Genomic DNA, 12,941 nt, shown 5'->3' on the forward strand with positions numbered 1-12,941 from the left:
TGTGAATTCTGTCATAGCAAGAGGTAACCAACCTGACACAGGAATGTGCATGAAGAACTACAACTCTTGGGAACACCCAGCTTACAACCACTCAGCGTGAAGGAGCATTCGGTGCAGTATTGCAGACCTCAGAACTGCATCGGGAGCACTAGGCCCAGTGTAAGTGGTAAAAAGGATACACCATCTCTCAAACCAGCTTGACCTGTCTTCCACCTCCTGACCCATTGGTGGAAGAGTCTGCAGTTCCCATCTTGGCCTCATCAGCTGTCCAGAAACCCACAGAACTGATCTTTGTCAGTCCCCAGACACTGCTTAAGAGTTGTGGGAATGACCCCGTGACAGTACCTGAGGGACATGTGTGTCAGGGGTCAGGGGTTGGGACTGTGCTTTCGGAGCTGAGGTTAGGGATGTGTTTGTGCAAGACTGCAAGTGTGCAACTGGCTGCCAATGTGCGTGTGTTTGTCTGGGACTGTGTGGAGGGGCAGGGTGTGCCTGTGTTTGTCTGGGACTGTGTGGAGGACAGGGTGTGTGTGTGAGCGACTGTGGGGGAATCTATATGTGTTAAGGACTGTAGGAGGGGCTGTGTGTATGTGTATCAGGGACTGTGGGAGAGGGGCTGGAACTGTGTTTGGGACTATGTAAGGGGAGTGAAGGTGAGAGAGATAGAGGGTGTGAGTGCGTCCGGAACCGTGTTGTGTGCGTGTCAGGGTCTCTGCGTGTGCCCGGGTTTGCCGAGCGGCTGCGAGAGTTGCCGCGGGCAGAACTTGGTGTGAAGCCTTCGCAATGGGGACGCGGGGCGGGCTGCTGGTTCGCAACGCCGCGCAGGTTGTGCTGGTCTGCGAGAATGGGGCGCAATATCTCAGCGAGGGGGACATGAGGGACATCGCGCTCATTCCCGGCGGCAGTCTTGTGATCGGAAGGTAAAAACTTAATGCGAGTATGGAAATGATCTGTCGGGCGCGGTCGGCACTAGTTAAAGGAGAATGTAATCCAGTCGGAGAAACTCACCACCCGCCTTCCCCCCAACCCAACCCAACCCAACCCAACCCAACCCAACCCAAAGTGCCTCAACCCAGGCTCGCTCTGGTCCCCACGTAAAGCGGAATGATGCCATGGGCTGTTTGAACGAAAAACTGTTCTCTCCTTGTTCTGCCGATTGGCTGAACTAGCAGCTTCTCCAGACAATTACTGGCAGTGTCTGGGATCTTTCTGTGCACAACTTGGGTGCTACTGTGCCACGTTCAACGTGTGGAAATTCTGATGAAATAAAAGGCGGGATAGATAAGGGATGGTGTTTACTTGGATTTTTAGAAGGTCTTTGACTTGTGTCTGATAAACAAGATAAGAGCTCATGGTATTGCAGCAAAAAATACCAGCATTGATAGAAGATTGCCTGAACAGCGAGAAGCGTAGAGTGAAAATAAAGGGGCCCTTTCTGGTTGGCTGCCCGTGACTGATGGCTATGCTGGCGGGATTAGTATTGGGACCACTCCTTTTCACATTATATGTAAATGATTTGGATGATGGAATCGATGGCTTTATGGCCAAGTTTATGGGTGATATGTGGATACTGGAGAGATAGGTAGTGTTGAGGAAACAGGGAGTCTGCAGAAGGATTTGGAACAGATTAGGAGATTGGACAAATGGCCAGATGGAATATAGTGTACGGAAGTGTGTGGTCATGCACTTTGGTAGAAGAAATTAAGGCATAGACAATTTTCTAAGTGGGGAGTTCTCATGCAGGATTCCTGAAAGGTTAACTCGTAGGTTGAATCTGTGGTGAGATAGGCAAATACAGTGTTAGCATTCACTTTGAGAGGACTAGAATATAAAAGCAAGGATGTAATATTGAGGCTTTATAAGGCATTGGTTGCACTGAACTTGGAGTATTGTGAGCAGTTTTGGGCCCTTTCCAGGAAAGGATGTGCTGGCATTGGAGAGGATCCAGAAGAGGTTCATGAGAATATTCCCAGAAATGAAAGGGTTAATGTATGAGTTGCATTTGATGGCTCTGGGCCTGTACTCGCTGGAGTTTAGAAGATTGAAAAACCTGTTGAATATTGAAACCTATCGAATATTGACAGGCCTAGACAGAGTGCACTGGCGAGGATGTTTTCAATAGTGGGGGAGTCCAGGACCAGAGGGCACAACTTCAGGATAGAAAGATGTTCCTTTGGAACAGAGATATAGCTGTATTTCTTTAGCCAGAGGGTGTTGAATCTGTGGAATTCATTGCCACAGACAGCTATGGACGCCACGTCATTGGGTATATTTAAATTGGAGGTTGATAGGCTCTTAATTAGTCAGGGTTATGAGAAGAAGGCAGGAGAATGGGGAAAATAAATCTGCATTGATGGGATGGCAGAGCAGATTCAATGGACTGAATGGCCTAACTCTACCCCGATGTTTTATGGTCCTATGTGGATCACTGCCTATAAAGTGGTAAGATGCAGCCAGGAGTCAGATCTGCTCCAAGGGTACAAGTTTTTCTTACTATTTACTTGCAAGGACTGAGGGAAATTGTCTGACCCTGCCTTACAGAGATGGGCTGATCGAGGCAGTGGGGCCCACTGACCTTATCCAGTCCCAGTATCGAGGAGTGGTCTTTGACCGAGAAATAGACGCCAGTGGAATGTGTGTTCTGCCAGGTCAGTACTTCAATGTAATCAGTTTAACTGTCTCCATTCAACCGTGGAGAGAGCTCCAGACTCACTGAACTCTTCTGCTTCTGTCTGAAACTCTGTTGTAGGTTTGGTGGATGCACACACACATCCCGTGTGGGCTGGAGACCGGGTTCACGAATTTGCAATGAAGGTAATTGAGCCAGCGAGGGAAAACCTACCCAGAATGGAGCTGATAGGGACTTGGCTGATCTGACTGAATTCTTATCTCCACATTCACGTCTGCTCATGGTTACCTTTCACCCCAACATTTATCCTCTGTCCATCTTTACCTTAAAAATTTATCATTCTGTTTCTACCTTTCTTTGAGGAAGAAATTCACAACCCATTGAAAGTAAAACAAATCACCACATGTCTGTTCTAAATAGGTAACCCTTTATGTGTAAATATCTGGTTTTATTTTGTCCCGCAAAAGGAAACATCCCTGTCACATTGAACATCACGGCTTGGTATGGCAACTGCTCTGCACCTGACCATGAGAAACTGCAGAGAGCTGTGGTCAAAACTCAGCACAGCACAGAAACCAGCCTCCACTCCATGAACTCCGTCTCACTAGCTCAGTAAGCAGGCAACATAATCAAAGAGCCCACCCAGCCCAGACATTCTCTTTTCTCCACACTCCCATCAAGCAAAAGTATAAAAGCCTAAAACCACATACCACCAGTCTCAAGGACAGCATCTACCCCATCGTAATTTGACTATTAGGTAATTTCCTATTAGAATACAATGGACTCTTGACCTACTTTGTTATGATCTTGCAGTTTACACAATACCTGCACTGCATTTTCTCTGTAGCTGTTACACTTTATTCTGTATTGTCATTGCTTTACCACCTTCTACTTCATTGCACTCTGCATGAACAGCATGTGAGACAAGCTTTTCACCGTACCTCAGCATACATGATATGACAATAATAAACTCATACTAATACCCCTCAACATCTTGCATACTTGAATCAGGAGTCCTGGCAAATACTGTCTCCTTATTCTACATAACCAGGGGAGGTATTTGGATCCCAAGGCTATAATATTTGTGGCGGTTCACTGGAGCAGATACACATTGGCTCACACACTTCCTGCATCATCAGTTCACAATTTCCTGTGAAGAGCTATGGGAAAATCAGAATAGATTGTGATAGGCACTATATAAATCCATGTTTGTGTTTTAATCAGGAGATCTAAGAAGGCCCAGAGAAGAGTGGGGGCCTGGGCTTGGTAATCGAAGGGGTGGGAGGGGAGCTGGGAGTTTGAGAGAACCTGGCAACAGGGACAGGTGGTGTCTGCACTGCACATATCAAGGAGGGTCATGCAGAGGAAAATAAACTGGTTACAAGACAGCGTTTTTCAACTTTTCCTCACTGTTAACTTTTCTTAGTGAAAGATGATTGTGAATGAGAGAATAAGCAACTAGCCCAATGCACATTAACCTGCTGCTATATTAGAACATAGAACATAAGACGATATTGTGCCAAACTTTTAACTAGCTCTGAGATCAATCTAACCCTTCCCTCCTACATAACCCTCCACTTTCTATCAGCCATGTGCCCGTAATGTATCTGCCTCTCCCACAACCCCTGGCAGGACATTCAACACACCCAATACTCACTTTGCAAAGATACCTACCTCTGACATCTCCCCTATACTCTCCTCTGATCACCTTGAAAATATGCTCCCTCATATAGCCATTTCCGTCCCAGGAAAAGGTCTTCGGGTGTCCACTGTATCTATTACTCTTCATCTTGTACACCTCTAACAAGTCACCTGTTATCCTCCTCCGTTCAAAAGAGAAAAGTCCTGCCTGTTAAAATGGAGACTGGCATCACAAGATAATCTTAATGTTAAATATAATTCCTGCTCAGACCAGGCTGACCTGTGAGCTACACGGGCCCTAACCCGATCAGAGTGGGTGAAGATAGGCAGCTGAGCTGTAGAGTGCCTGAGCTTATGTTTCCAATGTGTTGGCCAGCTGGCAGGAGCATCCTACATGGAGATTCACAATGCTGGAGGAGGAATTCACTTTACTGTGGAACACACCAGGAAGGCTTCAGAGGACGAGCTGTTCAGCAGCCTGAAGGAGCGCCTACTGTGTATGCTGAGAGCAGGAACCACTCTGGTTGAGTGTAAAAGTGGATACGGTCTGAACCTGGACACCGAGGCCAAAATGCTACGGGTGATTGAGAAAGCTCGAAGGGAGCTCAGTGTCGGCATCTCCTCCACTTACTGTGGTGCTCATTCTGTCCCCAGGTAACGTCGCCATTGACTACTAAACAATTAGGTCACATAAGTTTTATTTTCCACCTGTGGATAGTCTAGGTGCGCTCCAGACCAGTACCAAGATCCCAGTGAACAAGACACAAGAGAGTGCAGATGCTGGAGTCTGGTGCAGCAACCAACCTGCTGGAGGAACTCAACAGGTCGGGCTGGAGGTTTATGAACAGTTGATATTTTGGGTGGAGACTTTTCATTTGGACTGAAAGATAGAGGGAAGATAGCCAGTCTAAAGAGATGGGGAGAAGGGATGAATATCCCCGCCTCACCTGGATGCAACCAGCTTTTGCTCCATACCTTCTCTTTACAAAATTTCTCTTCTGAGGTTACACCTCATCTGTATCATTTCTTTGGACTTGATATCCATTGTAATGTGCTGTCTTTCGAACTGGACACAGTGTTCCAGAACATCTTTAAAGATAAGTATGAGCCCTTTTTTTATCGAGCTCAGTAACTGTAGTAACAGACTGTTATTTTATTTTTATTTTTTTGCAGCCTCAGCCTGACTTGCCACCTTTATCGTTTGGAGTTCATACATTTTCTCCAACCACCCCCCCCCCCCACCCCAATCTATTTCTTCTTGGGCTACAATTACGATCAAATCCTTCAACATAATGATGCAAAGCATTATGCTAACCGCTACACTGCCTGGGGCGGCACAGCGGTGTAGCGGTTAATGTAATGCTTTACTGTGCATGCAACTGGCGTTCCATTTCTGCTGCTGCCTGTAAGGGGTTTGTACGTTGCCCCCGTGACCGTGTGCATTTCCTCCAGGCACTCCAGTTTCTTCCCACATCCTGGAGATGTAGGTTAATTAGTGTAATTGGGTAGTGCTGGCTCTATGGACTGGAAGGGCCTGTTACAGTATTATATCATCTCTCACCCCTTGTGCTCACTTCCCCACGTTCCACTACATCTTTCATGTAGCTCCCCATTGCCTTTCATTGTTATTACAGTGCGTTCTTGAGTTACTTCGTCCTTGTTATAAAAATACAGCAAATGATGTCCTGCATACTCAAACTCAGACTGTTTATATACATTGAAATATTTAATTTCTGTGACAGAATTTTGAGATGACTGAAAAGAACTCTCACTGAAATACTTTACAATGAATGAATATAAAATGAACTCAGAATGAAGTTGTTTTAAAAGTGGTTTTACTTTTCCAGAGGGAAGACCATGGGAGAAGCAGTGGATGCAATCATTAATGTTCAGCTCCCCAAACTGAAGGAGATGATGGCAAATGGTGAATTCCACATTGATAATATTGATGTTTTCTGTGAAAAAGGAGTCTTTGACCTGGATGCCACCAGAGCCATTTTACAGGCTGGCAAGGAGCTAAATCTTCAGATTAATTTTCATGGTGATGAACTTCATCCAATGCATGCAGCAGAGGTAAAGCAGAATATATTAGTGAAGCAAATGAACCCCTAGCAGCACCATTATTTACAGGCTGCAAATCAATGCATTTAATTAATTTACTTTGTAACTAATAAACTAAGCTTTAGACACCAAAAGAAAGTTTATACACTGTCATTATAGTCTAGTTAAATGTACCCAACAAATTAAACTAAATTGGACACCAAGCCCCAGAACGAGATAGTTGGCCAATTAGATTATGAGAACACTCAGTCCCCTTTTATTGTCATTTAGAAATGCATACATGCATTAAGAAATGATACAATGTTCCTCCAGAGTGATATCACAGAAAACAGGACAAACCAAAGACTGACACTGACAGAACCACATAATTATAACATATAGTTGCAGCAGTGCAAAACAATACCATAATTTGATAAAGAACAGACTATGGGCAAGGTAAAAAAAAAGTCTCAAGTCCTGAGTTGATCGACTCCCGAGTCCCCGATAGCAGGCGACAAAAGGGAGAAACTCCCTGCCGTAAACCTCCAGGCACCGTCAACTTGCCGATGCATTGGAAGCAGCCGACCACAGCCGACACTGAGGCCGCCCATCCGAAAACTTTGAGCCTCCGACCAGCCCCTCCGATACAGTCTCCCGAGCGCCATCCTCTGTCGAGCACCTTCGACCTAGCCTCAGCTGCCGAAACAAGCAAAGCCGAGGATTCGGGGCCTTCTGCTCCAGAGATTCCAGTTACCACACAGTAGCAGCGGCAGCGAAGCGGGCATTTCAGAAGTTTCTCCAGATGTTCCTCCGTACTCTTACGTCTGTCTCCATCAAATCAGAATTGTGTACGGTCCCCTACTTGACAGATTACAGATATCATTCACTGGAGAGGCCGCGCGCGCTGCGTCGTGCCGCCATCTTCTCCTCCTCCTCAATTAGCTTTAATCAATGAGACGGGATTCAATGATCAGATTAGCTTTACTTGTCATATGTTCATCAAAACATACGTCACTTATGTCAAATCAAATCAGCGTGGATTGTGCTGGGCAGCCCACAAGTGTCACCATGCTTCAGTGCCAACATAGCAAGCCCACAACAGACTAACCCTAACCCGCATGTCTTTGGAATGTGGGAGGAAACCAGAGTAGCTGGAGGTAACCTACGCTGTTGCGGAGAGAGAGCCAAACTCCGTACAGTTCTGGCAGGAATCAAACCCGACCTCACAGCCGCTGCTATAAGGCATTGTGCTGATCACTGTGCCAGCAGGCAGCTTAGATGAGGAGAAGGTGAGAGGTATGTAGGGGGGGAGGAGACAAGGTTCAAGGAATAGCTCTAAGGAGGAGTGAAGAGTTGTGAGACAGGTGTTCAGAGAAGGAGCTGAAGAATTGGAAGAGTGGCGGCATGTCACAGATCTGTGAAAACCAGGGGTACCTACAAGACCAGAATAGAATGAAACAGAGAAATTGGCAGATTGGAAAAGGAAAAGAAAGATTTGTATTTGTGGGCAGCGTTCACAGTCTTGGGAGAGTGGCCATGGTAGGATTTGAGCATGAGGATGATACTAATGTTATTGAATAGGCAGTGTAGTTGCAGAGTAACAGTGGTGATAGGGAGACGGATCAATATGAATAGGTTATGTGTGGCGGATTTGGATTAGCTGAAACTTCCAGTGCTGTCTGGAGGAAGCTTTGGAATCGTTGTCCGGAGGGCATTTTGGAATCGTCCAGAGGAAGCTTTGGAATTGTCCGGCGGAATCTTTGGAATCGTTGTCCGGCAGAAGCTTTGGAATCGTTGTCCGGAGGAAGCTTTAGAATCGTCCGGAGGAAGCTTTGGAATTGTTGTCCGGCAGAAGCTTTGGAATCGTTGTCCGGAGGAAGCTTTGGAATCGTCCAGAGGAAGCTTTGGAATTGTTGTCCGGAGGAAGCTTTGGAATCGTTGTCCGGAGGGCATTTTGGAATCGTCCAGAGAAAGCTTTGGAATCGTTGTCCGGCAGAAGCTTTGGAATCGTTGTCCGGAGGAAGCTTTGGAATCGTCCGGAGGAAGCTTTGGAATCGTCGTTCGGAGGAAGCTTTGGAACCGTCGTCCGGCGGAAGCTTTGGAATTGTCTGAAGGAGCTAAAGCATGCACAGTAGCATCAGATGAGCTGAATTAGGAGATTTTAGCGATGGAGTAGAAACATGGTCAGAGGCTGAGCTCACAGTCCAGTGGTTCAAGTCAGCAAATGGTTGTGCCTCATAGCAAGTGTGGGATAAATGTGAAGGCTAGATCATGGAAGTAGAGGCGAGGAGGTATAGTTCAAGGAAATTCTGTTCAAACTACATATCCAGTTGGAGATGGCCACAAGATCACAAGACAAAGGAGCAGAAGTAGGCCATTCGGCCCATCGAGTCTGCTCTGCAGCTCCCCCATGAGCTAAACTATTCACCCATCTAGTTCTAGTTTCCGGCTTTTTCCCCATATCCCTTGATACCCTGACTAATTAGATACCTGTCAATCTCCTCCTTAAACACCTCAGTGATCGGGCCTCCGCAGCTGTATGTGGCAACGAATTCCACAAATCCACGACCCTTTGGCTAAAAAAATTTCTCCTCATCTCTGTTTTAACTGGGTACCCTCCAATTCTAAGACTATAGCCTCTTGTCCTGGACTCACCCACCAAGGGAAACAACCTTTCCACATCTACTCTGTCCAACTCTTTCAACATTCAAAATGTTTCTATGAGATCCCCTCTCATTCTTCTATACTCTAATGAATACAATCCAAGAGCTGACAAACGCTCCTCATATGTTAGCCCCTGCATTCCAGGAATCATCCTCGTAAATCTTCTCTGAACTTTCTCCAACATCAGTACATCCCTTCTAAGATAGGGGGCCCAAAACTGCACACAGTATTCCAAATGAGGTCTCACTAATGCCCCATAGAGCCTCATCAACACCTCCTTACTCTTATACACTATTCCTCTTGAAATGAATGCCAACATAGCATTCGCTTTCCTTACCGCCAATCCAACTTGGTGGTTAACTTTTACGGTATCCTGCACGAGGACCCCCCAAGTCCCTTTGCACTTCCGGGTTTTGAATTTTCTCCCCATCTAAATAATAATCTGCCTGATTATTTCTTCTTCCAAAATGTACAACCGTACATTTGTCAACGTTGTATCTCATCTGCCATTTCTTTGCCCACTCTCCTAAACTGACTAAGTCTCTCTGCAACCTTTCCGTTTCTTCAACATTTCCTGCTCCTCCACCTATCTTGGCGTCATCCGCAAATTTAGCCACAAAACCGTTTAATCCTTAATCTAAATCATCAATATACATTGTAAAAAGAAGGGGCCCCAACACCGACCCCTGCGGAATACCACTAGTAACCGGCAACCAATCAGAATAGGATCCCTTTATTCCCACCCTTTGCTTTCTGCCTATCAGCCAATGCTCCACCCATTCCAATATCTTTTCTGTAATTCCATGGGTCTTATTAAGCAGCCTCTTATGCGGCACCTTATCGAAGGCCTTTTGAAAATCCAAATACACAACATCCACAGCCTCTCCCCTGTCAATCTTATTCGAGATTACCTCAAAAAATTCCAATAAGTTGGTGAGGCAGGATCTTCCCTTCATGAAACCATGCTGGCTTCGGCCTATCTTGTCATGCACCTCAAGGTATTTCATAACCTCGTCCTTGAGGATTGACTCCAATATCTTTCCAACTACCCATGTCAGACTAATAGGTCTGTAATTTTCTTCTTTCTGCCTCCTTCCTTTCTTAAATAGCGGAACTACATTTGCAACCTTCCAGTCCTCCGGAACCATGCCAGAGTCTATTGATTCCTGGAAGATCATTTCCAATGCTTCCACGATCTCCAAAGCCACCTCCTTCAGAACCCTTGGGTGCACCTCATCCGGACCGGGAGACTTATCTATTCTTAGTCCACTTAGCTTCCCAAGCACTTTCTCTCTAGTAATCTTGACTGTACCTAATTCTATTCCCTGATACCTCTGGTGAGGAGCATGGCTGGATGGATGGTTGTGGGAGGTGATGGTGAGGCAGAGTTAGGCATCAGTGGTTCAGCAAGTACGGCTAATTCACAAAACTGAAAGAGTTAAGACAGCTCTAGGTGAGCAGGATGAACAGGGACATCATTCCTGTTAAAGGCTTTTGTTTGTGCCCAGAATTTCATTAGAACCTCTGATGCCTCAAATATTGTAAGTGATGGTGCTGTGAAGATAGGGGTGTGGGCATTCTAATCCATCTTTATCTGTCAGTGCTTTCACAATAAATCTCTTTTCTTAAATAGCTTGGAGCTGAACTTGGTGCTGTTGCTATAAGCCACTTAGAGGAAGTGAGTGATGCTGGAATTGCTGCCATGGCAACTGCAAAATCATGTGCTGTGCTTCTCCCAACCACTGCCTACATTCTGAGGTATTATCCTTTCACCAGTGCTCTAAATGAGGTAAAAGTGTGAATGGTCTGGGAATTCGGACGTCAAAAGAGCGCCCAGATTAACAAGGTCAGCGCTGAAGTTCATTTATGGTGGTTCAGAAGGGAAGAACCTATGTAGAACTTGGTTTAAACTGCTCATGTAGTACTGGTCACATTTCTGGTCTCCACATGACAAAAACACTACACAAAAAGGCTTCACCAGGATGATACATGAATTCAGAGCAGAAAAGGCCAAAGAATCCAGAGCTGTTTTCACCGGAAGAGGGACTGACCATCAATGTCATAGAGATATCCTTGTATAAGAGGACAATTACATTTGATGGCTGGTAACATGAAGTTTCTATTTGTGAGAAAATCCAGAGTGGTCTTAAATATCAGATTAAAGAATTTAGTTAAGGAATTAGGATTTTTTTCAATCCAAGAAGAGGATAGTATATTGAATTAGCTGTTACAGATCAGTGTTGAGACAAATAGTGTAGATAAGCATTAGATAAATACGTAAAGGGTTGGGGGGTTATGTTTGTGGAGTCTCATGTATAAATACCAACATACTTCTGTCTTGTCAAGTGGAATTTCTTTTTAACCGACTTACCCTGCCTATCCATTTATACAACTTCCAAACTGTTTGCAATAATAGCAACACACATCAAAGTTGCTGGTGAATGCAGCAGGCCAGGCAGCATCTGTAGGAAGAGGTACAGTCGACGTTTCAGGCCGAGACCCTTCGTCAGGACTAACTGAAGGAAGAGTGGGTAAGGGATTTGAAAGTTGGAGGGGGAGAGCGTTCACCAGCAACTTTTATGTGTGTTGCTTGAATTTCCAGCATCTGCAGAATTCCTGTTGTTTGCAATAATAGTAATATTCTTTAACTGCCAATGGGCTTTGTGAACGTCAAGAACCACCTACAAAATAAATCTCTCTTACCAATGAAAGAGCTGTCGTGTTCCATCGAAGTGCATTCCATTTAATCTGTCACTGTTTATATGAGATAATGATTTACGACAAATTTATCAGTGTTGCTTTTATAAAGGCTGTGTGAATTATAGGTCAGCAATTCAATCAATATTGGCTATAATAGCAAACATGTTTTGTGAACGTTGGCTTTTTTAAAGCTATTTGAATTAGTCACTGCATTAACCATTAAGTACATGAGGAATCAAAGTGCAACCTTCCAGTCTGGGTGAAGTTCGGTGTACTCTACGTGTGGAAGCAAGTTGTATACAATTCTTTGAGATAAGTAAGGCCAGTGATAAAGTTACAGTGAAGCCAGTATACATGTGGCTGATGGAAACCTGAGACTAAGTAAACGCAAGTGTCTCAGTACGCGAGTGAGTGCTTGCCATCTCCTGCCACCTCTGCTCACCCTCGAACACCTCCCAACCCAATCACTGAGCCCAGTCATTGGACCCACATTGTTTCACTGGTACACATCCCCACTCAGTCCAACTTGAATATGTTTTGCCGTGCCTTTTCTTTCTTAAGCATGCTGGCACGTGGTTCTACATAGCGCACCAAGGAAGAACACTTCATTCCCACATCATCCACATCTCTCCCCACCTTCCCCTATCCCAGTGTACCCATACCCATCTTTGCTCATCACGGGTGAGAGGAGATTCAGTACAATTGGTCTAGTGAGACTTGGCAGGGTTACAGTATAGAACACAGAAGATCACAGCGCAGTACAGGCACATTGGCCCATGATGTTCTGCCACCCTTTTAACCTACTCTAAGATCAATCTAATCTTTCCCTCCACAAACAAGAGAAAATCTGCAAATGCTGGAAATCCGAGCAACACACACAAAGAGCCCACCAGGAAGGTCTCAAAGCTCTCTGATTTTTTCTGGACACAGCTTATGTTCCAAGCTTGCACTGGTGACCGTCTCACACTCTTCCTACGCTACATAGGCGACTGCATTGGTGCTGCTTCCTGCACTGTGCTGAACTCGTCGACTTCATCCACTTTGCCTCCAACTTCCACCCTGCCCTCAAATTCACCTGGTCCATTTCTGACACATCCTTTCCCTTTCTCAATCTCACGGTCTGTATATCCAGAGGCAGCTTATCCACCAAAGCCTATTACAAACCCACGGACTCTCACAGCTACCTTGTCCCACCTTGCTACTTGTAAAAACGCCTTCCCCTTCTCTCAGTTCCTCCAGCTCCTCTGCATCTGCTCTCAGGATGAGG

General features: G+C 45.4%; 1 protein-coding gene across 1 annotated transcript in view; it reads left to right on the forward strand.

Annotated features, from left to right (window-relative positions):
• Window positions 1-584: 584 nt before the first annotated feature.
• The window catches only part of amdhd1 (amidohydrolase domain containing 1), a 38,550-nt gene continuing 26,193 nt past the window's right edge, over window positions 585-12,941 (forward strand). The window contains exons 1-6 of the mRNA XM_072241104.1: window positions 585-920; window positions 2,542-2,648; window positions 2,750-2,814; window positions 4,647-4,924; window positions 6,118-6,343; window positions 10,608-10,732. Coding sequence (XP_072097205.1) covers window positions 784-920; window positions 2,542-2,648; window positions 2,750-2,814; window positions 4,647-4,924; window positions 6,118-6,343; window positions 10,608-10,732 — 938 coding nt within the window. The 5' untranslated portion in view covers window positions 585-783. The remainder of the gene's footprint in view (window positions 921-2,541; window positions 2,649-2,749; window positions 2,815-4,646; window positions 4,925-6,117; window positions 6,344-10,607; window positions 10,733-12,941) is intronic.

This window comes from Mobula birostris, chromosome 23, assembly GCF_030028105.1.
Source record: "Mobula birostris isolate sMobBir1 chromosome 23, sMobBir1.hap1, whole genome shotgun sequence".
In the NCBI taxonomy this organism is placed as follows: Eukaryota; Metazoa; Chordata; class Chondrichthyes; order Myliobatiformes; family Myliobatidae; genus Mobula; species Mobula birostris.